This window comes from Choloepus didactylus, chromosome 8, assembly GCF_015220235.1.
Source record: "Choloepus didactylus isolate mChoDid1 chromosome 8, mChoDid1.pri, whole genome shotgun sequence".
In the NCBI taxonomy this organism is placed as follows: Eukaryota; Metazoa; Chordata; class Mammalia; order Pilosa; family Megalonychidae; genus Choloepus; species Choloepus didactylus.
Window position 1 is genome coordinate 83,436,265 of NC_051314.1, and position 27,561 is coordinate 83,463,825.

The 27,561-nt window shown below is 52.9% G+C and overlaps 1 protein-coding gene and 1 long non-coding RNA gene across 6 annotated transcripts; one reads left to right on the forward strand and one right to left on the reverse strand.

Annotated features, from left to right (window-relative positions):
- Window positions 1-411: 411 nt before the first annotated feature.
- Window positions 412-20,483, reverse strand: ACVRL1 (activin A receptor like type 1). Of its 5 annotated transcripts, XR_005218342.1 has the most exons (12): window positions 20,276-20,483; window positions 15,366-15,434; window positions 14,558-14,806; window positions 14,153-14,364; window positions 13,806-13,905; window positions 13,333-13,479; window positions 12,814-13,089; window positions 11,959-12,156; window positions 9,357-9,487; window positions 7,989-8,156; window positions 1,147-1,234; window positions 412-714 (listed from the first exon to the last, which is right to left on the reverse strand). XR_005218342.1 is itself a non-coding variant. In XM_037845985.1 (11 exons), exons 1-10 carry the CDS (start codon window positions 20,310-20,312, stop codon window positions 8,022-8,024), a joined length of 1,554 nt encoding a protein of 517 aa, XP_037701913.1. In that variant the 5' UTR covers window positions 20,313-20,483; the 3' UTR covers window positions 412-714; window positions 7,989-8,021. The 5 variants fall into 5 exon arrangements, 4 of the variants coding, with proteins under 4 accessions (XP_037701913.1, XP_037701914.1, XP_037701912.1 ...); XM_037845985.1 differs by lacking the exon at window positions 1,147-1,234; XM_037845986.1 differs by lacking the exons at window positions 412-714; window positions 1,147-1,234 and adding an exon at window positions 2,479-3,830 and having other exon boundaries at window positions 20,276-20,482.
- A 203-nt stretch (window positions 20,484-20,686) lies between these two features.
- LOC119541762 lies at window positions 20,687-25,793 on the forward strand. Its single transcript, XR_005218343.1, has 3 exons — window positions 20,687-20,836; window positions 23,751-24,998; window positions 25,769-25,793. It is a non-coding gene; the product is annotated as an uncharacterized LOC119541762 (long non-coding RNA).
- Window positions 25,794-27,561: the final 1,768 nt, after the last annotated feature.

A 27,561-nucleotide genomic window follows, 5' to 3' on the forward strand; every position in this document is an offset into this window, starting at 1 on the left:
TTGGGTCCTGTTGATTTGCAGGAGTTTCTCATTAATTGTAGATATTAATCTCTTAACAGTTGTATGGATTGCCAATATCTCCTAGTCTGTCATCTATCTATTAATTGTATTAAATTTTTAAACATTAAATTTATTTATGGTATATAGGTGAAGAGTGAACTGATGTAGTCATATTTTTGTTTGTTTGTTTTACAATTTGTGCTTTAAAGGTCTTGTTTAAATCTTTCCCCACCTCTAGGTCTCTTAATTTTTTTATTAGCCTTATAGTTTTGCCTTTCTATATTTAGATCCTTAATCCATTTGGAGTCCATCTTTGGATTTTTCCCCCAAACTGTGATCCAGTGTTCTTAATACCATCTAAACAAGCTGGTAAGAGCTTTGCTGAGATATAATTCACATATAATTCAAACATTTAAAGTATATAATTCAATGGCTTTTAGTATGTTCACAGAGTTGTCCAACAATCATCACAGTTTTAGAACATTTTCATCACCCCCCAAAAAAAACATCCACACCATTTAGCCATCATCTTTACTCATTTTTGATGCCACCTTTATCACATATCACTTTCCAGGTACACACAAATCTGTTTCTGTGCTCTCTATTATGTTCCACTTACCTTGTCCACTTGTCCACTTGTCTCATATCATTCTATTACTGTGGCTTGTCTTATGTCTTATTATCTGCCAGGGCAAGTCTCTCCTCTTTGCACTTCTTCAAAATGACATGGCCAAATGAAAAAAATTCATTTTAAAAATTTATCCTGTAGGTATACTTGAATGAAACAAAACAATGACTCTACAAGTATATTCATTGCAGCATGGTTTATAGTCACCAAAAATTGGAAACAACCAAACATCCAAAAAATAGGGGACTGGTTAAAGTAAATATGATACATCCATACAGTGGAATACTGCGCTGTTGTAAAAAAGAGTGTGAAAGGTCTCTATGTACTGACATGGAAAGGTCTCCAAGAAACGTTATTCAGAGAAAAAGGTAAGGTGAAGAATAGTGTCTAAAACATGCTACTTTTGTATAAAGGGCAGGGTGGGGGCAAGGATCCATATTCAAAATCTCTATATACATTTAAAGAAACCATGAAGGGACAGAACACAAGAAACTAAGATGAGTAGTTTCTTTACGAACCTGGGCAGATAGAGGACAAAGATGGGAAGGACACATTTCACTGTCTCCCTTTTGACGCTTTTGTTTTTGAAGCATATCAGTGTATAACCTACACAAAATGTAACATAAAATTAGGGAAAAATGACTTAATTGTTCATGAGTTTACAATCTTCCAAATAAAATTTAGAATATATTTGTTGAATTACTTAAAAAAAAAATCCAACTGGAATTTTGATTGGGATAAAACCTTTTGCTCTTTCCAACTCCGTGCTCCTCCGTGGACTATCAAAGTGCAATGAGAGATATGAGGACCTGAAGGCTGGATAAGCTAGGTTAGGTGGTAATCAGAATTGGAAATGGTTAAGAGTTCAGGAGAAAGTTCCCTGGGTTGTATATAGCTGTTGGTTTTCTTTTAAACCCTGGCCATTTAGAACCATGTATTTCACTCCTTTATGTTTGCCTAACTATTTTATTAAGGAATTACATCTCTGGAGGAGAGGGAAAAAGAATTATTGAATCCAAAAATCTTCAAAACCCCTTCTCTCCACGAGCATGACTACTCAGAGCACAAAGGGTAGGCAAAGGCTCATCACCCACCTAGTGGCAGGTTATCTTTACTGCAGGCTGAGCACTCGAGATAAACAGCCTCTGCATGTATGTGGAGAAATACAACCCCTTACACATCGTTGTTGGCAACGTAAAGTGGGGCAGCCACTATGGAAAACAGTTTGGTGACTCCTCAAAAAGTTACACCTAGAATTACCATATGACCTGGAAACCCCATTTCTAGAATTGAAGGTGGGGCTTGACCAGATATCTGTACACAAATGTCCACAGGAGCATTATTCACAATAGCCAAAAGGTAGAAGCAACCTGAGTATCCATCATCAGATGAATGGATAAATAAAATGTGGTATATACATACAATGGAATAGTAGATGGTTATAAAAAGGAATAAGGTTCTGATACGTGCTACTGCATGGATGAAACTTGAAGACATCATGTTGAGTGAAATAAGCCAGACCCAAAAGGATAAATATTGTACAAATTCACTTATATGAAATAACTAGAATATGCAAATTCATAGAGACAGAAAGTAGATTACAGGTGATGGGTGGCTGGGGAGGGGAAATGGAGAGTCTCTGCTTGTAGGTGCAGGATTTCTGCTTGGGGTGATAGAAAAGTTATGGAAATGGATGGTGGTGATGGTAGCACATTGTGAATTGCATGCGTGATGGTGGTTAAAATGGAATGTGTTGTGTTGTATGTATTTTACGACAACAAATCAACAACAACAACAAACTACTTCGTTGAGCTGAGCTTACAGATCCGGACCCAAGAAGGGCAGTAGGGCATGCTTTGCAAACTTGTTTACTTTGTTTATTTTTTCTAAACAGCAGTCCAACTTGTTGGCCTGAAGGATCATAGATTCCAAATTAGTAGAGTCAAAATTAATGAGATTTTCCAGTAATGAGCCTGAGATCAAAATGATGGAAAATCCACTAATTATAGACTCTCCAGCCACCTAGTCTGAACTTGGATCCAGGCCTTCTGGGAGGAGAGAGGGGGGAGGGGGGAGGAAAGAGGAAAGGTCGCGGTTGCAACCTGGGCCTGCCTGTCCTTCCTTCCTGCTGTCACTGCCCTTTACCCTGGGCTCTGGGGCCTCCTAGCACCCAGTGCTTCCTGCCCCTGAGCTCCCAGGCCGAGAGAGGCCTCCCTTTTGAGGGCTATGTAAGCCTGAAGGCTAAATTCCTGGACACTATAAAATAGGGTTCACAGTGGGGGGTGGGGGGTGGGGAGCATGTTTTCTTCTCAGTTGAGAAGGCAGCCCAGGAGTGAGGGAGCTGGGAGGAGGAAGAGGGATAGAAAAAGCAGACAAAATGCCCATTATACCCAAGCCTGTCAATTTCCTTTTTCATCTCTTTATCGGTGTTTGTGACTGAGCTTCTTATCAACAGGAAACGCCTGCCTACGGGGGGGATGAGGCAGGTCCAGGGGGAATGGACCGGGACCAGGACTTCTGGGTAGTGCACTGCCTGGCCAAGTGGCCTCATGATTCCCAGGTCCCAGTAAGACTCCCAGGCTCTTTGCCTAGGCAACTGGGTGAAGTTTTGGATCTACACAGGAAGACAGCACACCAGACAGGCCCCCAGGCTGGAGGATCTGCTGGAGGAAGCCTGGGTGGGGCTCCAGTCCCGGCCCTCTGCCACCAAGGACAGGTCGCCAAACAGCTTGAGCTATAAAAGGAGGAGAATTGTCCTTGCCCCTAAAAGCCACCAAACCCCCTCCTTCCTAGGTGACGAAACTGAGGCCAAGACAGGCCAAGTTCAATGCCAAGGTTGCAAACAAATTAGTGACAGCCATTCCATCTGTCCCTTCTAGCGTGTCTGTGCCTGGCATCTGTGTACTACTTTGCGGACAATTATGGAAGAAGAGGGGACTCTAGCACTCACTGACTTCCTACTAGGTGCTTTAAAAACAGAGTTGGGACCTGGGCTCCTAAATAGGGCTCCCAGGATAGAAACAGACTGAGGGTCAGATTTCATGGGAGGCTAAGGTCAAATCTTAGTGCTGAAAATAAATGCCCAGGAGGGATATCTGGGGCCAACAAGGCTTTATGGGTGGCTGAGAGGCACAGGTTATCTAGACATCTTTCTTCAAACTGGCAGAAGACTGAATAGAGAGTACAGGAACTGGCTGTTCTCCTTCAACAAGAGGCAAGAAAGGTTTGTGTAGAACGGAAGATGGGTAAACTGCCCGCCCGTCCTTACCCACTGCCTGTCAGTTGCCCTCGGGCCACAGACTCCGCCTTTGGTGATGGTGGTGGTGGAGATAGTGATAAAGGAAATGCCAGTGTGCCTCTTGCTCTGCCCCTGTGTCTCCCTGGACAACCCCACTCTTTCCCCACCTCACCATTTGCTTTTGCAGTTGGAGATCTAGGTCAGTAAGAGTGGGTGGGTGAGAAAGAACAGAGAAGAGACTCATCCAGACATGACACCCCGCAGGGCAGCAGTGACAACACTTTAACCTGAAAACTGCCTGAAAATAGACTGTGTGTCTATGGCATTATGCAAATTATATGCAAAGTCAAGAAGCCCTCTGTCTCTATTTCTAGCAAACTGGATGTGGCCCTGGTGGAAGCAGCTAGTTCCAAGAGTCGCCCACCCAGAGTGATGACTGCCTATTTAGCATCAGTCCCGGCTCTGGAGACTGGACTCAGGGCATGCACCCCCACTCCACCCCCACTCCACCCCCAGGGCCAGGTCTTTTGGGAATGAGGCTTTGCCATTTCTTGGATGCAAATGAGGATACGGAGGAAGCAGAGCACCTTCCTTAAAGGCTGACATGAGGCATGACTGAGGGAGAATGGTGACTGGGTGGGTAGAGAGAACTGTCTTTAAGGGCCTGGGTTCCACAAGGCCTTGGTGGGGGAAGGGGTGGTCCCTAGCATTGGGGCTCATGCTCCAGGGACCACCTCCATCCCCACCTTATAGAGGCCCATCAACCTCCTGGTGGGCCCTCACCACACAGATAGAGGCAGGGAAACTTAAGTCTGAGGTCTCCCAAGTAAGCAGGACAAAGGTGCAAAGAAGCAAAGGGGACAGTGGGTTTTCTTCACTCACGGCAGGCAGGTTTCCTGAGGTTCAGATGAGGCTCTATGGATGTGGAGGCAGGGGGTTGGATGTGGTGACCTCCCAAGGACTCTTCTAACCCTGCAGGGCAGTGAGCCAATTCTCCTTCCCCAGAGCCCAGCCTGGTTTCCTGTAACTCTTTTTCTGCAATTTTCCTAATGCCCTTCTGCCCACTCTCCCACCACACACTTAGATATCAGGGTGGAGATGTGAGAACCGCGATCTGGGCAGGTGCAGGGGAAGGGAAAGGATGACTTTAGGAGACGTACTACTTTGTTTCCTCAAAGCTGCTCCAAGAGGCTGGGTGCTGGAGTCCTCTGGCAAGGGACTGTTGCCGGGGACTCCATGAACCCAGGCCCCGAAGACTGTAGGAGGGGATGGTCCAGAGATGAGGCTGACTTGTGGGCTCCATGGAGTAAGCGAAGTCCTCCGTGGTAAAAGGAATTGGGGTACTCTTTCTGGAGCTTCCTATAAGGGTCTCTAATACAAAAGCACAGACTTTCCAGCCTGGGATAGTCAGACGGACAAGCCCCCCACCCCCACCCCATGGCATGTCCACCACCTCCAATTTCCCCAGGGGAGGGGTCGAAATGGGGGTGGGGTGGGGTGGGTTTCTGAGCCCAGGACTCCAAAGGGGTCGTCCCAGGGGGCGGAGACCTCTCCCCATTCTGGGGATGACTCCGGGCAAGGTGGGGACCCCTTTTGAGGAGGAGGGAATCGAGGACAGGGAATTGAGGTGGGCGGGTCTGAGCTGCCTCTGGGTGAGGAAACAGGAAACTCGTTCCAAAGTATGATTTTCGGGGAACAGTCCCTACAAAACAGAAACTCCCTGAGCGCACGCACGTTGGCGCACGGGGGCGGGGCGAGGAGATCCCCACCCCGCTGGGTAAGCCTGGCGGGTGCGTCGGGAAGCGGCCGCTGGGCAACCCTTCGGCCAGCAGAGGGCGATGTGGAGGCGCGACGATCAGGCTGCTCCCAACCCTGGGTTAAATGTAAGAGTTGGGTCCCAGCAGGGGTCTAAGGCGAGGCCTGCGGGAACTGCGACTTGTCAACTAAGGGTAACGACGGGCGCGTGATACTCTGGGACTTTCTCCTTTCTGATCCCCTCAGGGTCTCCCTGGACCTCTGTAACAGTCCACTGCAAAGGGCACTGGCCTGGGAAGACGCAGCAGGAGCTCCCGGATTAGACCACCTTTTTATTGAGGAACTGCTGTGTGCTAGGCACGTGCTAAGTGCTTCCACAAACAGTATCTCCAGACAAGAGAAGTATAATTACGACCTTCTGGCCACTGTGACAGAATTATGTAAACGGTGCTGACCAATGTCTCCCCCTTCCTTCTCTGTTTGCTGACTGTTCTCCCCAGCCCCTTCTCTCAACCCACCAGGTTCACTCCACCTTCTGCCTCCGACCTTCTCTTTAAGGATTTCCAGCCTTCCTAGAGCTGTTGCCCTTGGTTTCTGGATGTGGAGTTCTCAGAGGAGTTTGCCCCAAGACCCAGTTGAGATAAAATCCTTCAGAGGAAACGGATTTCTGGGCTGGGTGGGTTCCAGTGACCAGAGGAGTGAACCTACTGGGAAGCAAGCCCTGTCCAGATGACCTGGGACCCCGCTGGTCCGTGTAGCTTTCTGCTTTTACCCAGTTTCACTTCCTGGTTCTCCTCTGGGCCTTGCACAATACTGGGAGACCAGCCTGGGAAAGTGCCACGGTGATGGTTGAAGCAGCCCACAAGGCGGCCTGGGGAGGTTGTGCTGGGTCATTGACAGCAGGAGAGGGGGAGGGGTGTGTTTCTTCATGCTCTGGAGACTGAGACTGAAACAGAACTTAGGGTCCCTCTCCAGCCTGCCCCGAGGTCTTTCCAAGTTTGGGGCCATCTTTATTCTTGCCTGAGCCCCCCTCACATCCTCTCAGGCTCTACCTCCAACCCACCAACCTTCAGCCCATCCACCTGCCCAGGGTCTAGGATACCCTCCTCAGTGTGTGGACACACACCCTGGACATTTCCAAAAACCAAACGTTCTCTAAAGCCACTAAGTTCTCCTGAGACACATGCTTTCTGGGGCTGGGCCAGAGGAGAACAGGAACCAGGATGCTGGAGGCTTCTTGGCTAGAGCCAAATTTCTTCTGAGCCTTGGAGGCTCTGGAAGAAGCTGCCTCTCAGTCACTGGCATGGGCTAAGGCAAGGATTGGTGCTTGTAGAATTAGACTAGGTGGCATTTCAGACACTCAAGGACTCTGATAGTTACAAAACCCCAATATTTTCAAATCCCCATCTTGAGGCAGATTGCCAGGGGCTGGAGCATAGGGGGTTGATGGGATTGATGAACTCAGTTCTAACACAGGCTGAAAGTTGAAAGAAAAATAGAGCTGAAAGGACATTAAAGGACAGAAGGACCAAATCTTTCGCTATGTGGATAAAGAAACAAAGGTCCTAAGAAGTGAAGGCCCCACTCTTGTCACACACTGCAAGGAGCCAGAACCAGATGCCAGGTCTCCTGACTCCCAGAACCTTTCTCCAGCCATGCTTGGCCTCCAAGTCCTCTCAGTACTTCTGAAAGCCTGGGCCCATGCCATCTGACCGGCCACCTCTCCATTACCCTGCCACACCCTCAGGAGGCCCTCTTGGGTTTTCCTGCCCTAATAAATCAGCTAGGCTGGGGGCCTGGGACTCCAGGATCTGGCCCCAGCTATCCCAGGCAGCTGGCATTCAGCAAGCTGGACTGTTATTGGAGAGATGAGAAGGCCCAGGGTGTCATGGAGTTGGGAGGCAAATCCACAGAGAGAAACCCTGGGTGTCTGTGGTTTGTTCCAGAGCCTGAGGCCTGGCAGGGCAGGGTGTCTGCTCAAGGGTCCTGTGACACCTCAGCAGCTCTGGTGGGGCAGTGGGGTCGACCAAGGGCAGGGGGTAAAGTGCAGGCCCAGGCTCTGGGCCCAGGAGTGGGATTCCCCTGGCTTGGCACTCTGGCTCTGGGGCCTCTTTTGCATCCTGTCCTGGAGGTGCACCCTGCTGGCAAGGGGTGGGGGGGTGGGGGTAGGGCAAAAGCCAGGCATCAGGGATCCTGCTGCTCTGAGCGGGCCAGACGGCGGGGGATCGGGTTTCAGCCCGGCTGTATTTTTGGCTGGATGGGCTGGGGGCCCGAGCTGGGTGCACGCAGCTGCTCCATGGAGGGGCACCCCCTCCCTAGCACACACACCCACACCACCTTGACAACAGACCGCCGCCGTCCACCCACCCCTGCAGGAGGAGAGGAGTCAGGCGCCCGCGGCTAGTGAATCACTTTGGGCTTCTCCAGGCCGTTGCTGAGTTTCTGCAGCGTCTTTTTGATCCGCAGCGCAGTGAGGCGGGCAGACGGGTTGGGATACCAACACTCCCGCATCATCTGAGCCAGGCCTGAGAGGAGCTGGGGATCGGGAGAGGGAGAGGCAGGGGATGTGGTCAGGGAAGATGGAGAGGACAAGGGGAGGAGGTGGAAGCAGCAAGCAGGAAAGAAAGGAGAAGACGTGGGAGATGAGAGTGTTGCAAAGGAGGGTGAGAGGAGAGACAGAAGTGGACAAAGGGAGAACGGAGTGAACCGGGCAAGATTGAGAAGAGAAAGAAACAAAATGGGAGAGGAAGAGAGTGGAGTGAGAAGGCAGAAAGACAAAAACAGATCATCAGGAGCTTCCAGGCCCCCCTTGGCAAGTGGTGTCTGTGGAATGCCTTGCTTCCACCCCCCACCTCCACCAAGATCCACGTGGAAGGGGACACCTGCAAGCAATGGGGCTCCGGCAACCCCACCTGCAGCCTGAGACCCAGCCCTTCCACCAACCATGACTGGGCCCAGCGGACTGCGGGGAAGGATGGGTAGTGGGCACTGCACTAAAAATGCATGTGGTCAGAGAGGAACTCCTTCCAAAAGCTTGGCAGGCCTGGACTGAGTCAGCCCCACCTCTGCCTAGGAATCAGGCTGGTTTCTGAGAGTGAGAATATGTGTGCGAGCACAGGAATGCATAGATGTGGCTTTTTTGTGAACATGTGTGTGACTAAATGTACATGTGCCTATGCATACATACACATGTGCACATTTATTCATTCGATAAATATTTATTGGGCATCTATTGTGTGCCAGGCACTGTGATAGGTACTGGGAGTGTAAGGGTGAGCAAAAGAGACATGCTCTCTGTCCTCCCGAGACTGACAGTCTGGCATACATGTGCAAGTGTTTACATCTGTGTGTGTGTGTTTATGTAGAAGCATATGCATGCCATATGTGTTTATATGTATGTATGTATGTGTATGTCTTCTTATCGGTATGTGGAGAATTTTGAGAAAAGCCAAAACCAAACTAACAACAACAACAAAGTCCACAGCAGGAAATGCAGCAGAGAGCCTCTGACTTTTCAGGCAAGGTGAAAGGTTCTGAAAATCCCAGAATAACCAGAGGGTCTCTGGAGGCCCATGAACCAGGGACGCCATTGAGGAAGGGGTTGGGGGGTAGGGGGTGCTGCCCAGGGAGGTGCCCTCCACTAGGTCTTACACAAGATCTTGGGCCCAGAAATCCCAGTTGTGAGCCCCCCCCCCCCCACACACACACACTATCTCAGCCCTCCTGAGGCCTCACCGGGTCTGCAGCCAGTCGGTTGGGAATGGTTGGGGTCTGCTGGTCAACACACACCACTTTCTTCATGTCCTCAAAGCTGGGGTCATTGGGTACTGCATCATAGAAGGGTGGTCTGTAGTCTTCCACGATGCCTGGAGATGGAAGGGGGACAGGACACTCACTTGGGACCCCCATAAGGCCCAATACCACCTAGAAGAGGGCCTCACCCACCCTCTGTCCCTGGGGCCAGGAAACCAATTGCCTGCCCAAATTACCCCTAGCTGGGGACCCTGTGCTTGTGGCAGGCAGTCTTGAGAGGGACACCATAATATAACAAATAATTATACTAATGAATAATAATAATTATTGCCATTTATTTTGTACTTACCATGTGCCAGGCATTGTGCTAAACACTTCATGTGCATTATCCTGTTAATCTTCAGAACCCTATGAGGTGGGTACTATTATGACCCCCAGGTTACCCAAAGAGGAAGCTGATGCTCAGAGAAGTGGAACAATTTGCCCACAAAGCTAGTGATGGCAGTGTCCCATCTCATCTGTCTCCTAGGCCACATCTTGTTCCAGTCTCTCTATAGCTGCCTCCCACCCAAGGCCTGTGACTGCTCCCAGGCCCCAACTAGCACAGATGCCCGAGAATAATAATGCCTAATGTTTGCTAGACACTGACTATGGGCCAGGCACTATCTAAGTGCTTTGCATTAAATCCTTGCAACAACCCTATGAGGCAAGTAATGCTATTAGCTCTACTCCTTAAGCAAAGAAATTAAGGCCAGAGAGGTTAAGAAGCTTGTTTAAGATCATACAGGTAGTTGGTTGGCTGCTGGCAGAGGATGTGGAACAAGGTGAAGAAAGGGGAGAAAACACCTCTCCTAAGAGAAGGGGATTTTTATGCAGGTCCACGTAACATTCATCTACTGTTAAGGATGGCATCGCCCCCTGCCACTGACGCCCCTCCACCTGCAGCTTCTCTCCTCCACATGTTATCCCAAGTGCACAGTCCTTTGTAGGAGTTTTCTGGTGATGATTCCTGAGACAGCTCAGGCAGAAGAGGCCAGACCAGAGAAAACGCCCCATGCCCTGTCCTGCTTCCCGGCGTGGGGGCCGCGGCCACACAGGCCGCAACCTCAGCAGAGCCTGCGCCAGCTGTTCTCACCATGGCGGGCTTCCAGGCGGCCCCTGTGCCGCTCACACCCTAATCAGTGCTGCACAGAGGCTGAGCGTGTCTAATGGGCCTCTAATCAGTGCCGGGGCTGACACCAGATTACAGTGTTTATAATGCACTGTGAATCTGTGTGGGGCTGACGGAGCTCCCCCCCTCCGCCCCAGAGGCCTGCGGTCAGCCTTCCACTCAGACCAGGCCGGTCCAGCCTTCCTTTCCTGGCTTCTCTCAGGTGTCCCCTTCCCCAGCCTCCCCACAGCAGACCCCGAGAGTCCATGCCTGAAGGGGCAGGAATCTGAGCCCCTTGCCTCAGATTCTGCAGTTGGTCGATCACCACTTTGAGGGCAATTGAAGCCTGGTAGATGCTCCTGGTAGAGGCTCAGGAAATTTGGGTCCCCAAGGAGCAGAGTTCTGATCATATCCTGAGGACTGTCCCCAACATCTCAGGACTACGGCAGCCCCTCACCATGGACAGCTTCCACAAAGGCTGACCACCCTCTCTACCCAGACCAAACTACCACTCGTCAGCCATCCACCCCAAGGCTGAGAGGGCACTGGCCACAGACACTTTGCCCAGGACAGGCCCCTGCCTGGGGCCAAAAGGAATGAAGTCTCTCCACCCCGCTCCCAGCCCTTCCAAATCTGAGTGCCTGTGGCAAACCACAGTCATGACAAGGTAGCAATAAGCAGACAGTGCAGTCACTATTGTATTCTGCATTTTTGTGGGTGAAAGAACCAAGGACCAGAGAGTGTTAAGTGAGCACAGTGATAAAGAGCACTGGTCCCAGAGTCAGGTTGTCTAGTTTCAGACTCCAGTGCTGCCTAGCCAGCTGTAATTCTGGGCCTCAGTCTCCCCATCTGTAAAATGGGGATAATACTGTCTCAGGCACTCGTTCTTTATTAAACAATAATAGTGACTAATATTTACTGAGCTCCAGAATGGCTCCAGAAACTGTTCTAAATTCTTTACTTGTATTATCTTATTTAAACCTCCCAATAATCTGGAAGCTATTGTTATGCTTATTTTACAATTGAGGAAACTGAGGCACAGAGAGGTGAAGTAACCTGCCCACAGTCACTGGCAAAATCAGGAAGCAAACCCAGGCAGTCTGATTCTGAGCCTATGCACTTAACCGCTAAGTGATATCACCACCTGCCAACTCATGAGGATTTAATACGATAATACATGTGGATATACAGCATGGCATCTGGGGCATATTTAAGCTCAAAAAAATGTTAGCTGCTATTAATATTTCTGTTTTTAACACTTACCCACGATTCCACAGCCAGCATCACAGACTCACAGACTCAGTTGTACCTTAAAAGGTCACTCAGCTGAACTGGTTGGTCACTGGCATCTGGCTGGAAGCCCCCGTCTCCTGCCCGCCTGCTGATCCACCTGCCCCATTCCCCTTCCCAGCCCTGTGCAGTGTGGGCGCTCACCATTAACAATGGTCCGGCGGGCGATCTCCCAGAGCACCAGGCCAAAAGCCCAGATGTCAGTCCACTTGTAGGACTCGAAGCAGTCCGTGCGGATCTGCTCATCCAGCACCTCGGGGGCCATGTACCTCTTGGTGCCCACTCGCGGGTTGTGGCCGATGTCCAGGTAGTCACTACCCTGGGAGTGCATCACGGCCAGGCCTGTGGGTACCAAGGCTGTCAGCAGAGTGACCCCCGGGGCTGGGGTCCCAGGGGCAAGGGGGAGATGATGAGAGACAGTGGGACATAGAGGAGGCAGGCAAATGGAGATCTGCCCTGTAATGGGCTGGGACACAGCAGCCACAAGGGGAACACTCTCTGGTGCAGCACTCTCTGGTTTCCCGAGAACCCATGGAGATGTGAGCAGGCAAAGCAATGCCCATTACACAGAGCAGAACCCCCAGGCCTGCGGAGGACCAGCCAGATGGTCAGTGAAGCCAGGAGAACCCAGGTTCCTGACTCCCTGCCCCTTTCTCCCAAGTGCCTGGAGCCAGGTACCGGTGTAGTGGAAGGAGTCTGAGCTTGAAGGGTTTGGGGGCAATCTGTGGGGCTCTTGCAGAGGTGAAGTGAGACAACACACAACACACAACTCCGTAAGGCTTAATGCTCCCTGAAACCAGTATCATAGTCGCCGCCAGGCACCCGAACATGCAACAGCACAACCACCCCGAAGAGAGAGAGCGAGAGCGGGCGAACCCCGCCCACCTGAGACAGGCTCGCCCCCACTCGGTCCCACCTACCTGTGCAGGGCTCGCCCCGCCCTCCTGCGTAAGGGCCCGCCCACCGGCGACAGGCCCAGCCCTCCCCGGTCCAGCTCACCCAGGTCAGCGATGCAACACTGCAGGTTGCTCTTGACCAGCACGTTGCGGCTCTTGAGGTCGCGGTGAGCGATGGCCGGTTTGCCCTGCGTGCCGAAGATCTCCACGTGCAGGTGCGCCAGGCCGCAGGCGGCGGACACAGCTAGCCTCAGGGCCAGCTGGGGCTCCAGCGCCTGCCTCTGCAGAAAGTCGTAGAGCGAGCCGTGCTCGTGGTAGTGCGTGATAAGCCACAGCTGCGTGCTCGAGTTGCGGGAGGTCATGTCCGAGGCGATGAAGCCTGGGGGCAGACGGGTCACGTGGCTCAGCTAAGGGGCTGGGGACAAGGGGGGCTGGGCTGGTCAGGGTCTGGGCTGGGGGCATCAGGTAAACTGGATCAAGTCAAAGCTAGGGGCCCGAGGGGAAGTTGTCCTGGCTTAGGGCATAGACAAAGCTGGAGTCTGAGGTTGGGGTCAAGGTGGGCTGGGGGTCCTTTGGGATTGGGTCAATGTCCTGAGGTCTGTGGTGCAGAGCTTCTGCTTGCCTAGGATGTTATCGTGTCTGAGCAACACAGTGTTGTAGATCTCTGTCTCGCGAAACCACGACTGCTCATCCCTCGAGGAGAAGATCTTGACGGCCACACTCTCACCGTGCCACAGGCCCCGCCACACTTCACCATAGCGGCCCTTTCCTGTTCCAGTGGCCAGAGGAGAGGGAGAGGGACAGACACTGGGCACACAGAACCCCCCCCCACCCCCCCGAAGAGCCCCCATTTTGATGCTGTGCTGAGCCCACCTGCAGAACCTCTGACATACATGTTTAACTTAATCTAGACTCAAACCCAGCTGCATCTGCTCCATATCCCACCCCTGCTCCCTGCAGAAAGAACTAGCCCTGGACCATCTCCACCCACTCCCTGCCCAGCAGAATTCCCATTCTGACGAGGGCCTGGCTCTCCCGGTGACTGCATGAGCCAGAGCTCCCCCACCCCCAACCCCAGGCTCACCCACTGCTTACCCACACACTCCACCAGGGCGACCTGCCGTGCCACAGTCCTTTGCACCAGGAAAGGGAGCCCCGAGCCACTGCCTGTGGTGCAATCACTGTCCAGCAGGTCCTGGGGGTACCAAGAGGCTGCTGAGAAACTGCCCCCACCTATCCCAGCTCCCTTCTCCATCCTGAATCTGGGTCCCACTGCTGGGTCTCCGCCTGCAAACCATGCACCCAGCTCCCACCCACTCTAATCTCTGGGGATCTGTGAGCAGTCTCTTCCCAGCTTCCTGTCACTCTGCTCTCCCTCTGACTCCAGGGCTCCTGTCTTACCCCACCTCCACCCTGTGCCCCAGGTTCCCTGGGGCCCATACCCCAAGCACGCTGTCCCCCTGCTCGGATGCTTTCAGGATGAGGCTGGACTCGCCCAGCTCGCTGTGCAGGCCCCGATGCTTCTCCTGCCTCCGCCGGACATGCCACAGGCCCAGGGCACCCAGGGCCACCAGGGCCAGCAAGGCCAGCACAGGGCCCAGGATCAAAGGCAGCTGGCCATCCACGTGTGGCTGCTCCGAAGGGGACTGGGTGGCTGGGGAAAGGGGACACCGAGATGCAGCTCCAACCATGCGAGTTCCCGCCACCTCGCCCCTCTGCCGGTCAGATCCCAGGGTCCTGTCCCCCCCCCCCCCCCACCCTCCTGGTCAGAGCCTGAGAGGAAAGCAGGGCAGGGAAGACAGAGTCCGAGAAGAATGGGGAGGTATCACCAGGGCAGCTGGACGTACCCTGCAGCTCCAGGGACACGTTTTGGTTGCAGAAGGGGCTGTAGCAGCAGTAGTGGTTGACAAACTCAGTGGGGCGCCCCTTGCAGAGCTCCTCATTCTGGTTCCCGCAGCCCCGATGTTCCTGGAGGTGTCTGCCCTCCCGCACCAGCACCACAGTGCACCAGGCCCCCTGGCAGGTAGGCCCCCTGCAGTGTGGGTTCTCACACGTGCAGGTCACCAGTGGGTCCCAAGAGGGCTTCATGGGGTCTCCTGGGAGATACGCCAGCAGCTCAGCAACTCTGGGCTCTCCTCTGCCAGGCTGAGCCCAGCACCCTATCTGTCCCACCGCCCCCTCCTTTCCAACCTCTCAAACAAACCCCCTGTGGCCTTGGTCCCTTAGTGCCATCCTCGGATTATCCTTTCCTCCACAGCCTCACCCCTGGCCAGGGGCAGCTGAGACTGTGAGAACCAGGCTTTTGCCCCCTTCCTAATTCTAGGACCTCCCAGTCTCTCTCACCCTGCCCAGCCCCGCCTGTGGGCTCTCCCAGGCAGCCCCTGCCAACACCCCCCACTCTCTCCACCTCCAGATAGAGGTTCCCACCCTGGGGTCTGACAGAGCATCAACCTGCAGGTTTGGATCAAGAGCAAAGGAGGGCTGGGGGAGGCTGAGAACTTAATCTGAGTCTCACTGTTTCCCACCATCCAGCCAAGCTGCCAAATCCACCTTCTTCCTATCGCCTCAAACTCAGTCCCATTGGGAGCTGAGCTGGGCCCAGACAGCCCTTTCTCCATCCAGCCCCCGTTCCCTAACTGCTCCCCAAACACTCACCCTGGCTCAGCCCCAAGGCCATCAGCAGCATCAGAAGGGTCCTCCTAGGAGGGCCCAAGGCCATGGTCCCTGGAGAGAGGAATAAGAGAGTGGGTGCAGTGTAAGAACTGAGTCAACCCTCAGCGTTTCCAGCCACTGAGCCTGGGTCCCTCCCCACCAGAGGAAATCACGGGGAGGTTTTTTGAGAGGGTGGGGCAGGGACGCCTCCTCTCCACTCCCTGTGTCTGGCCTGTAGGGGAAGTCCTGGTTCACTTCCCCATGGAAACCATCCTGTTAGTGTTAAAGGGTGGCGAGCCATGTTTTAGCGCCTCAGAGCCTCGGGGAGCCCCAGCTCTGCACCCCTGCTGCTGAGCCCTGGCTGGAGGCAGGCCGGGAAGGCCACAGGCCAGGCATCTGGGAGGGCATGGGGCTGGGGAGGAAGGTGGATCCCTTAAGTGGCACCCCCACCGTTCTGTCCCCTGCCTCTTGCCCACCCCCTCCCAGCCTCTCTACCCTTAGCCACCCCCTTCCCAGAGCCCCCCCCACCCCCCCAGCCCTGGCTGCTGCAAACAAACAGGCCCCTGTCCACTTCCTGCCATTCAGGGTCCCGCTGAGCCGGGAACAGGAATCAAGATTGTTTAGATTGGGATCTGGATAGAACACACTGGAGTCACGCACAGCAGGGAGCAAAGGCATAGACTCAGGACAGGCCAGGGTGCTTATAGGGTCTGGAGGAGCCACTTGGGGCTGGGATACCCCCATGACAGAATCCTAGGACACCTTGTGAATCGCAAAATCCAGCTCCTTAATTTAGAAAAGAAGGGATGACAGGTTAGAGCTTTGTCCAGGGGCCCCAGTGGCAGGACTAGGAGAATAACCTGGGTGTCCAGACTCCCAGCCCATGCTCTTTCGTCTCTGTCTCCCAATCCAGTGGCAGCCATGTGTCGGAGCCCTCAGAGTTGTTACAACCATACAGAGCTAGGTCAGTGCCACTCCTGCCAGGCGTAAAGGAGCCTCTCCACAACCTCACCAGAGGATGAGATGCCCTCTCTGAACCATTGCCCTTGTCTCTCCTTGCTGTCCTGGGAAAGGGTGGGGGTAGGACGATGTGGGAGCAGAAGCGAAACACGCTTAGACACTGATCATTTGACTTTCCATGGCTGGCTGGGGTTGAACTTTTCCAGAAGTTTGGTGGGAAGGGCCCAGTGTTGGAGGGTGTGTGTGTGGTTATTCTGGTCAATGATAATCCCCAGCCCAAGTCCCAAATCAACTAGTGCTTTAGAAGCCACCCCACTCTTTCTTTCTCAAAGGTTTAGAACAAGAAGGCATGGGCTGGGGCTGCAGCTAGAGGGACTAAATCAGACAACAAGGACTTTCAGAATGGTGGCGAGTGTGCAGTTGTGTGTCTGGGGGTTGGGTCCCTAGGGAGGAGCTGCCAATGAGAGGGAGGGGAGGTGTCCTCTGGCATGGCTTCGTGAGGTTGGTCAGGCCAGGTACAAGGCCATGTGGGCTGTGGTAGGCCACAGTCTGTGAATGGTGCCCAGTGAGGGCCCATGATGCTGTGGCCCTCAGGAGGGGATGGCCTGGAGGTGGGGTGGGGGGCGGGCGCTGCCTGGGCCTCTCTGGCTGGTAGCAGCTCTGGCCTTCCTGCCCAGGCTTCCTCTGCCCCAGAGGCCCGGGGCTGGGGAGGAAACAGAGCCTTAGGCTGCTGCAGCTGTGTCCCCAGCCTCTGCCTGACCTCCAGCTTCTTGTCCCTCCAGGCAGGCAGTGAGGACTCTGGCAAGCACTCTGCAATGTGGCTGGAGGCTGGACAGGGGGCCCTAAGAGAGCTGAATTTGTCCATTGGGGTATGAGCAGGAAGCCATCATTAGCAGCCTTTGCTTGCCCAAAAAGCAGCTGAAGAGAGGGTAGGAGGTGGGAAGAAAATTGTGGATAACAATACGGATAAAATGTGGCATCCCTCCACCCCCCAGTCTGTCCCCTCATCTACTTTGTCATGCATCGAAATCACCTAGAGTGCTTGTTTAGAAGTGCACATTCTTTGGTCTCAACCCACTCCAGATTCTGACATAGTCCCTCTGGGACCAGCAAGGAATATGCATTTTTAAAAAGCTCCGCAGGTAATTCTGATCAGTTTTTATGGGAAACACACTTAAGAGTGTGCCCTACACAGCACTAAGGCTTTTGTTTCTCTGGTGGATGGGCAGGAAGGGGTCCAGAGGGAGGGGACTCTCCCTCCCACCTAGAAGCGCCCCCCCCCCCCCATCTGCTGGAGCAGAAGGCCCGGCCAAGGTTAAACACTGACTCCAGAGGCTCCAGGGACTTGGGGACATGGCAGAGGGCATGCAGGGATTAAGGTTTTGTTCTCCAGATATCTTCCTCACGCCCAGGAACAGGGCAGGGAAGGATCTGGCAGCATTCAGTGAATCCACATCTGGTCTGACATTGGAAACATAATGAACTAAAATCGTTGATTGTCCAATTTGTAACTGGGCCCAGTGTAGGCTTACGTACAGGAGGGTGCTGGGTCCTGACCAGTCCAAACTCAGAGCTGACCCTGCAGGGATCACCCTGAAATCTGACTCTACCCAAACAGACTCCTGGGGACTGGTGGTATCCTTTTACTTCTAAGCAAAACTTCATGAAAGATCTCCCACTGACAGAAGTCTCACTGTTGTTGGCCAGAAATCACAAATGTTAAACTAATTTCAAACATTAACTTACTACCATGAAATAACAGTAATAGTTAGCCTTCTCTGAGTACCGATCATGTACTAGGTACTGAACTTAATGGTTTATCTCATTTACTCTTCACAACAATCCAATGGGGCAACTGAGGCTCAGGGACGCTAAGCTTCTTGCCCATAAGGAGTGTGTCTTGATAAATTGTTGATATTAAATCATTTCTTGTTCATTGTTATCCCTCTAATTGTTTGGTGTTAGCTTGAGTCCTTCAGATGAGGAGAAAATGATCATGTGGGCCTCAGTGGACATGAACAAATTACCAACTCTGCTGTTGTCAAATCTCATGCAGGTTTGTGAGATGCAAAGACAGTGTTGCTTGTAGGCTTAGGCAAAGTCTGAGCCACAGGTGAGGAGAGTCAGAGTAAAGAAGGGGTGGGGGCCTGGAACTAATCATTAATCTTTTTCTCCCCAGCACACCTGAGGGATGGATAAAACCCACTGCCCTCAGCAGCAGTGGCTCAACACAGCAGTGACTGTCACCGGCTGGAGGAGCGCTGCAATAAACATAGCCAGCCTGTCTTGCTCTACACTTGAATAAGTCCTACCCAAACAACAGGGGACCGGATTAGTGGTCCAGGTTCCTTCTAGCCCCCTCCCAGTCTGAGGTGGGGCAAGGGGCAGATGTGTGTGGAAGGTAAGGGGGCAGCTTGTGCCCACCCCACCCCCCCACCTCCCAGTGAGCTGGGACTGGGTTGCCCTTTATGAGACCCAAAGCACTTTCACCCCATCATCTCATTCGCTACTTACAGCAGTGTGATGCAGCATAACAAGCCTGGATGGTAGGGTCCCAGGCAAAATGTGGAGGCAGCACGGATAGTAGAGGTCAGGGCTCGGGATCATGCAGAACTAGATTCAAATCCTGCTACTACCACAAAGAACTATGTGATTAGTTACTTAATGTTTCTGAGGCTTAAGTTTCTCCCATGTGTAAAATGGCAATAATAATAGTGTTTATCTCACAGGCATAAGGTATGTAACATTATTTAGCAAAGTACTAAGTGGTATACAGTAAGCACTTAATAAATGTTATTTAAAAAAAAAAAATCCAACCCTGACCTAACACACCATCCTTGGAGCTTTGGATGTTATTTAGGTCTGGGTCTGTTTTCTCTTCTGTAAAATGGGCATAATGACCCCTTTTCTGCTAGGTTGCTGCCAGGATTACGTGAGAAAAATATATCTAAGCAACTACATAGCAGTGACAATAAATGGTAGCTATTTTCAAGAACCTAATGAGATGGGAGGACAGGTGAGATGAGATGACAGGTACATGGACAGATGGGAAAGGAAGGATCAGAGAGGACAGTTCCTGACTGAGCCAGAAGCTGCCCATAAATAGAGGGTGAGAGCCATTGTCCACCCTGTACTAGTCCTTGGAGAAGAAGAGAGGAGGTAGGTGGCCATCCCAGGGACGGGCTTATTGGCATTGAACCTGGGATCCCAGCCTGGAAGGAGACTAGGATCTCCTTTGGCCAGGATCCTGAAGGAAGGCTGGGGTTCTTAAGCAAGGGCTGCAGGAGCTGATCTGGGAAAGATGGGCTCAACAGTGTTGTAAGCGGACGACTCACTCCCAGGCCAGCCCAGAGGCCTGGAGGGACACAGCCCAGAACAGGGGGAAGAGTGTCTGCTTCAGATCGGACCAGCCTGGATTTTTGAGCTGGATTTTACAGAGCTAAAATCTGGGGTGATGGGAATCTGGATTATACAAGTTTAAGGTTCTCAGTGGTGGGCCCTGGATCCTGGAGTTGAGATGACAAGAGATAATAAAAGATAAGCATTAGTTACAAAGGCTTAAAGAATAGCACATGCATTACCCCCTTGTGAATCCTTCTCTGTGAGTGAAGCAAAACAGGAATTCTGCCGATTTTATGGGTGAGGATAACAGAACAGAGAAGTTAAGTGACCGGCTCCAGGTCACACGGCAAAAGCCTGTCTGCAACGCCAGGTTTCCGGATTAGCGGTCCACGTTCCTTCTAGCCCCCTCCCAGTCTCAGGTGGGGCAAGGGGCAGATGTGCGTGGAAGGCGAGGGGGCAGCTTGCGCCTACCCCACCCCCCCAGTGAGGTGGGACTGGCCTTACGGCGATCTCTCTGAGAGAGTCTCTGAATCCACATAAAGGAAGGGCAGGGGTCCGTCCATCCACCCCACCCCACCCCACCGGGTCCCGCCCCACGGGCCTCGACTCACCTCGGGGCCTGCCCTGCGGGCGGCGCGGCGCGGGCATGCAGCGGCCGGGGACGCCTCCCTCCCTGGCGGCGGCCGCAGTCGCACTGCAAGAGCTGGACGGCGGGTCCGGGTCCGGGCGGGGCCGCGGACGGGGCTGGGTCTGGGGAGGGGCTCGCTCGGCGCGGCTGGCGCGGCAGCCTCCCGGGACTGGGAAGGAGGCTGGAGCAAAAATGTTTCTTAGTCCAGCGTCTTCCTGCCTGGCCCGGCTCCACCACTCCCTCCTAATAAACCGTTTCCTATTGCCCAGCTTGCTGAAGGGCCGCCCGCTCGCCCCTCGCTGGGGCTGCAGGGCCGGGACCCTCCCCCACGCGGTTCCCAAGACCCGGAGGCAGCCACTCCCCCCACCCCCGCCAGCCGCCCCCACCCAGTTTGGGATCACCGGCCCGCACCCCCTTCGCGTGCCTCCCACATCCGCCTCCCCGAGGGGGCGGGCCTTGGAGTCCCGCCGCGGGGGTCCCGTGGGATCCCGGGCCAGAACCGTGGGGCCAGAGCCGAGACGGGACACGCCGTCTGGCAACCGAGGTAGGGATTAGGGGGCGCCCTTCCCGCTCGGAGCCCCTGGGGTGGGGGCCTGGAACCCGGGCGTCGAAAAGGGGGGCACGGGGGAAAGGACACGCGGAGGAGAGGGCGTGGGAAGTCTGCCTAGGAGGCCCAGGGTGGCGCGGGCAGAGTTTGGGGCGGACAGGGTCCCGATGAATTTTGACCCCGCCCTCGAGGACTCCCCATTCGGTCCAAATCCTTCAGCCTCCTGGCCTCCCTCGGGGCCTCTTCACCCCTTCCTTCAGCAGCCTCTCTGCTCAGCAGAGCCGAGCTGCGGAACGTCTGAGCCCTCGGGGCCACAGCTCAGGACAAGGATGTCCCTCCCCACCATGGGCTCCCGGAATGGAGGGGGCCCATAGTGCCTCGGCCGTCCCGTGGGAGGCAGGTCTCCACCCCTCCAAATGGAGCTTTAGAGGTGGGGACTGAAGCCTCGCTAGGGACACTGCCAAGCCAGGCTCCAGAGCCTCCCTAGGGACACTGCCAAGCCAGGCTCTGGGAGGGGGGCAGAATGGCTCCTTCCCCTGGGAGAGAGAAACTCTCCCTCCTGATGTCCCTGCAGAGGCTCCCAGGGCCCCAGGGTGGTTGTCCTGCTTCTTTTCAACCACTGTGAGCACCCTGAAGGCAGCACTTGGGTTTTTTTCCCAGTGTCCTCGTTATCCACAAAGACTCTGAAGTCAGATTCCCCACCTAGGGATCCTTGCACAACCTTAGACAAGTGACACCTCTCCATGCCTCAGTCCTCCCTCTGCTAGATGGGCATGCCAAACAGTGCCAGTCTCACCGGTTGTTGTGAGAATGGAGGGAAACGATGCTTATCGCACTTCATAGCAAAAACTCTGGCTGGCTGTGCTGACACAGGGCAGACTCTCAATAAAAGTATTTAATTAATGCCTGAAAAGGGGCTGGCCCAAGAGCCAAGTGAGAAGCCTTGGGTATTGGAAGCAGGAACAGACCTCCAAGGTGAATTGTTCACAGATGGGGATTCGAAGATGGGAACCCCCATCCTGGGACAGGATTAGAAGCTGGGGAGACAAGGGCTAAAGGCTCAGACTAGGCATCAGTTGTTGACTGACCTCACTTCCTCTGCCAAAACCCCCCACCTCACCCCCACCCTGCAGCTGCTTCACAACTTGTTGTGTGCCTTGTGAATTCCCAGAACCCCGGCACACCCAAATTTCAGTGTCAGGACAGAGCTGTGTCCTGCAGCCAATAGGAAGTAGTATGGGATTACGATATCTGCTCTGCCGATTATAGCGGCCACTTGGGCTCTCTATTAGTTGGATAACTGGGAGTCTGGCCGCGTGTCCATCTTTCACACCCCCTCTCCCCCCTGCCCTGCCATGGCTTCTGATAAACCTCTTCCTCCCCCAGCCCATGGATCTCTGCCCTGGGAAGGGGAATGGGGGCCTCCCCAAGGGAAGCATTTAAGCTGAAACACAGAGAGGACAGAGACATGGAGATGGACAAGAGCTGAGAGTCATCCAGGAGAGGCAGCTGGGATGGGGGACTGTTTATCTGGGAAGAGTTTGTAAAGCAGAGAAAAGTAGATAAGGCTTGGCAGGAGGAAGAGAGGGCCTGGTGGCGGCAGTTAATAATTCTGGAGTCTCCTCCACGTCCCCAGAGCACTGAGCCCTCCAGACCTTGGCTGGTGCTCTTTGGGGCTTATCTGTAACCCCACGCCTTCCAAAGCACACAGAGTGGGGGAGGCACGGCAGGAGGGACACAGAGTTGGAGAAAGCGCTGGAGACTCAGCCCAGTGAGGAAAGGGAAAAGGAATTACAGTCTGTGTCCAAGTCTAAATCTACAAGAATTAATTACTCAGAGGGACCAGCTGTTCCCCATATTCAGCAAGGACAGAACAAGAGGAAACAGACCCACAGGACCAAGATTTAGATTTAGATATTCAGAAGGATTTCCCAGCAGTGCGTGAAACAGAGGCCTGGGGATCTTGGGATGGGCGTGTGGGCTGAACCCTTGTGGAGGTTTTCATCTATGGGAGGCAGATGACGTGGGGTGCAGCAGGAAGACAGGGGAATGGAGACCTTGACCTTTCAGAACCAGCTAGGAGTATTGAGTATCCGTCTTGACGCCAGGGCAGGGCCAGCTTCAAGGGCGTGTGACCTGAGCAGGTTGATGCTGCGCTGTTGCCACCCTGAAATTCTTAACCGTATTATTAACCATTTTTGAACAAAGGGCCTAGCGTGCTGGGACCCACAAATTATATAGCTGGTTCTGCCCAAAGATGAGTAGGAAAAAAAAAAAATCGAGGTAGAAAAAGTTAGCAGGGGGTGAGCTGGGCTTTGCTCCACTTAAATTTCAGGGTGGGAGATTTAGATCAGACATCCACAGAAGAGGGGCACGACACAGCATGAAACAGTAGATCGGGTACCCCAAGGGAAGGACTGTGGGTCTCCTTCCAGGGAGAGGTGGGGCAGGTACCTATAAATGACATTTATTCATATATTCATCATATAAGAGAGATTCTCACTTTTGGGGACTGGATGAAATCGGAGTTTTGCCTGAAGGGGGAGAGGAAATGACTTTCTAGGTCTTATCCAGCTCAGACATCATGGGCTGGTGAAAAAAGTGGTAAGCCAGGAGTCATGGGGCCTGGGTTCCAGGCCTGGATCACCTCTCTGGGCCTCAGTTTCCTCCTCTGTACCCTGAGGGGTTTAGACCAGGTAATACTGAACGTACTTTTCCAACCTCGGGAAACCACCTGGTCCCAGGCTCTGCCACTACAGCTCAAGCAATAAAGGCAGTTTGGCTGGTGCCAAGGTTTGAGGACAGCGAGGGGGTGAGGGTGGGGGCCCAGGGCTCTGCCCAGGAAGAGACTGGTAGACAGGCTAGATTCCCAGACGTTGAGCCGCCAAGTCATCCTCCTCTTCCTCTCCAGCTCCTCTGGGATCTCTCCTGGATGGGTTTGTCTACCCCTTGGCCGCCACCAATCCTTCAGGATGACTCATATCGGGATGGAACCTCTTGAGGAAGGAATGACACGTCGGGGCAGGAGAGTCTTGTGATCAGACGGTGCCCATGTGATGCTGCAGGGGTGGGCTAGCCTGGAGGCCATGCTCTGTTGAGAAGCTGCTCCACCACCACTGCCTCCTCCAGCAACCTCTGGTTTGCGCCTCTCTACCTGCTTCCCAGATCCTCTCCCTCTTATCCACCAAACCCCAGCCTTGCCCCTGGAGGTAGAGGAAAGCTAGTGGAAAGAGCCCAAGCTTGGAGTCCCAAAACCTGTTTGGGAGCCTTGATTTCCATACCAGTACGAAGGGGTTGATATTTCCTTCTCTAAACACATTCTCAGACTTACAGCAAAATATGCGTGGAAGCCCTTTACCGGCTGTTTCGAGGAGGGAGGCAAAGCTGTGGGGCAGGAGTAAGAGCCCTGAGCCAGGAATCAGGAGCCCTGGGGCTGGGCCATGAGACCTGGGCCTCTATTTCCTTACCCGGTCAAAGATGAGTAATAAATATTGCCCGTTCTGCTAACAGCTACCTGAGTCGTTATTATAAAGATTAATGTCTGACTGCTGGAGAGGCCTTTGAAGAATGAGGCAATCATTTTGAGAAAAGTATAGAAATCCCAAATAAGCCCTGGGTAAAATAAATAAAATTTTGCAGACAAGTTGATAATGAGAAGCTACGGTAACCACCCCCTGCCCCTCTTGGTGGGGCAGCCCCCTCTCAAGGTTTTTACTATTTGTTTCTCTGGCATTTACTTCAGTTATGATACGTTTACACTGCTGTCTCTAGATTTTAAAGTTTCAGGAATTATTCAAAAGCCTCAGGCTTTATGTCAGGTAGATACTCCCTCCCCTCTTTCCCTCTGAATTATCAATCATCATAGTATTATTTTGTAACTTTAAATAATACACGTGAACCTTTAGTTCCGGTTCTATCAGTATTAGACAGTATCTCTTAAATCTTCACTAATTAAAGAAGTTGTACCCCCTCCCTTCCCTAGAGCTGCGATTCTGATGCGATAAAGGCAGCCATGTTGAATAACTGAGGTAGTGAACGATCTTGTTACTGGGGATGTTCAGTGGACACTCCTGATGCCAGAGATACCTTGAGGACCCTGCTGAGCATGTTGCATTGGACAGAAGTTCCTGGAGGCATAAAGACTTTCGCTCAATCTTTGGTATATGGGAAAAATTACCTATTGCATGCTATGGACTATGTTTAATAGCAATACCTACCAGTACAAGGGGTAAATAATTGGGGGGGTGGGATAAAGGATATGGGATTATGAACATGCCTAAGAGTCACCCCCAGATAACCTCTTTCCTTGCTCAGATGTGACCTCTCTCTCTAAGCCAGACTCTGCAAATAAACTCATTACCCTCCCCTCTACATGGGACATGACTTTCATGGATGAGCCTGGCCTTGACATCATGGGATTGAAATACTCTCTTGACCAAAAGGGGGAAAAGAAATGTAACAAAATAAGGTTTCAGTGACAGAGATTTCAAATAGAGTCAAGAGGTCATTCTTCTAGAGGTTACTCTTGTGCAAGCTTCAGCCAGATAATGCAATTCCCACGGCACGTCAAGGCCCAACCAACAGTATTCCCGAAAACCCTAAAGAAAGCCCAGGGCTCTACTCAAGACTCTGTAAAAGTTTTACTTACTAAGTTTATTTTCCAGAAACTTAAAACCTCCTGATTGTCCCTATGTCAGATAAGCCCTGAAACTTAGAGTTGCCAGTCTCTCCCAGAACATCAACCAGTTGCATCCCCGACCCCATAATGTCGACACTCCTTTTCAACATGAAGAAGTTTGAATGGCCATTGCCCACATGTCCCTGAAGACTGAGAAAATGATCAAATGAGAGGAAGGAGTCGTAACAGAGAAGTTAGGGTTTAACAAATGATTATGACTACTGACTCATTACATAAATATTTCTTTTTAGTTTCTAGTGTATTAGAACAGCCAGAAGGAAATACCTGAAATTGTGGGACTGTAACCCATACTACACTTTGAAATTTGCTCTATATACTACCTGTTAAACTGTATTTTGAAATGTATCACTTTTCTGTCTATATGTTATATTTCACAATAAAAAATGTTTGTTTTTTTAAAAAAGATCCTTGCCCACTCTAAAGAAAAGCAGGGCCTGAGTTTGCTCGGCTGAGGGAAGGCAGCGTCGTGGGGGAGGTAGGGGCCTGGTGTCTTCAGTGGCCTGGGAGAGTCTGAGGGGTTGAGGTGACCGTCTCCAATGGAAGGGCTTGGTGTTTGCACAAGAAGGGGGTCCCCAGGATCTGAGAGTGGGTAGTGGCCCAGGCTGGGAGAGAGACTGTTCGAAAGAGGGGGCCGAGTGGCTGGGAGAGGCCAGAGGCCAGCGGGATTTCCTTCGGCTCCAGCCACTGGGGTGGGTGGGACCGGATTGCTGCACTGGACACAGGAATCTGCCTTTGTTTCCAGCTGAAGGGGAAATGCCATAAGTCCTGCCCCTTTCCCGCCGCCCCCACCCCCCCAGCATCCGTGCCCAGGCTCTGCCCTTCCCAACACCAGAGGGCCTGGTATTGATGGCTCTCAGGCCAGCTCTTGTCTCCAGCACCCGCCTTATCCGCAGGCCTCTGTCCTTGGTTCCCCCAAGGCAGATCCCTGGCACGGATGTAGGAAGCAGGGTCAGGGGGGTATCCAAGGCTGGTCTTCAATAAATAGCCACAAAGCAAGAGCTGGGGGGCCAGGGGGATGGATGCAAAGTGTTGGGGGGCAAAGGGGTGTGGGAGGGACCCTGTCCCTATCTTTTCCTTTGTCAGTGAGTCTGTCCCTTTGTGTACCTGTGTGGCAGGGTGTGTGGCTCTCTGCGTGTGACTGGAAGTTTGTAGGCCAGTGGGCCTGTGTGCATGTCAGTGTCTGGGAGGCTGCAGGTCCCTCTGGGACCCTGGATGACATGGTCCACATGTGACTGTGTGGTCGCGGTCTCAGAGTGTATCGAACCATCTGGAGCAGCCCCCCCACAGGAGTGGGAAGCAGTTGAGGGGGGCCAAGTCCTGCTCTCAAGTCATCCCTTCAGACAGGGTATCTTCCTTAAATGTGAAAAGCCATGATCCCTCTGAGGGAAGAGAGAGCAGTGAGCAGGTCTAAACCTCTGCGTGAACCCTGGCCAGAGGGGGTTATCAGTGGTGCCAGCTGAGAGCTGAGAGGAGAAGCCAGGAGGAGAGGTTCTGGGGAGCTGGTGGGGGGTGTAAGGAGCAGGGGCACAGCTGGCCTGGTGCTTGGTGCAGCGGAAGATGCACGGATACATTCAACTTTTTGGAAAGTTTGCCTGCTGGAGAGGGGGGATCCTGTGCAGATGTCCCTCTTCTCTCCCTTGTTTCCTCTTGACCCCACAGGGGTTTCCTGGGGCGTGGCTTAGAATAACCAGGGGCTCTGCCACTCCTGAGACCAATGTAGCTCCTGAGAGTGGGAGGGAGGTGATAAAGGTCCTTCTCAGCATCCCAGGCCTTGGTGGAGGCTAAAATCAGTTCTTTTCAATACACATTTATTAATCCAGGTACTGAGCCAGGGGCTAGAGCTGCAGACACAGTCCCTGCCCACACAGGAGTGAGGAAAGCGCTCCCCGGGAGTCTCTTCTGGTGATTTAAGGAGCATGGATGCCATCCCAGTGTGTGTCAGGACAGCCAACCATGCAGACCCATCTATAGGAGACACCAATCCGCCAGTGGGGAGTGGACACACACACAGTGGGAACAGGTT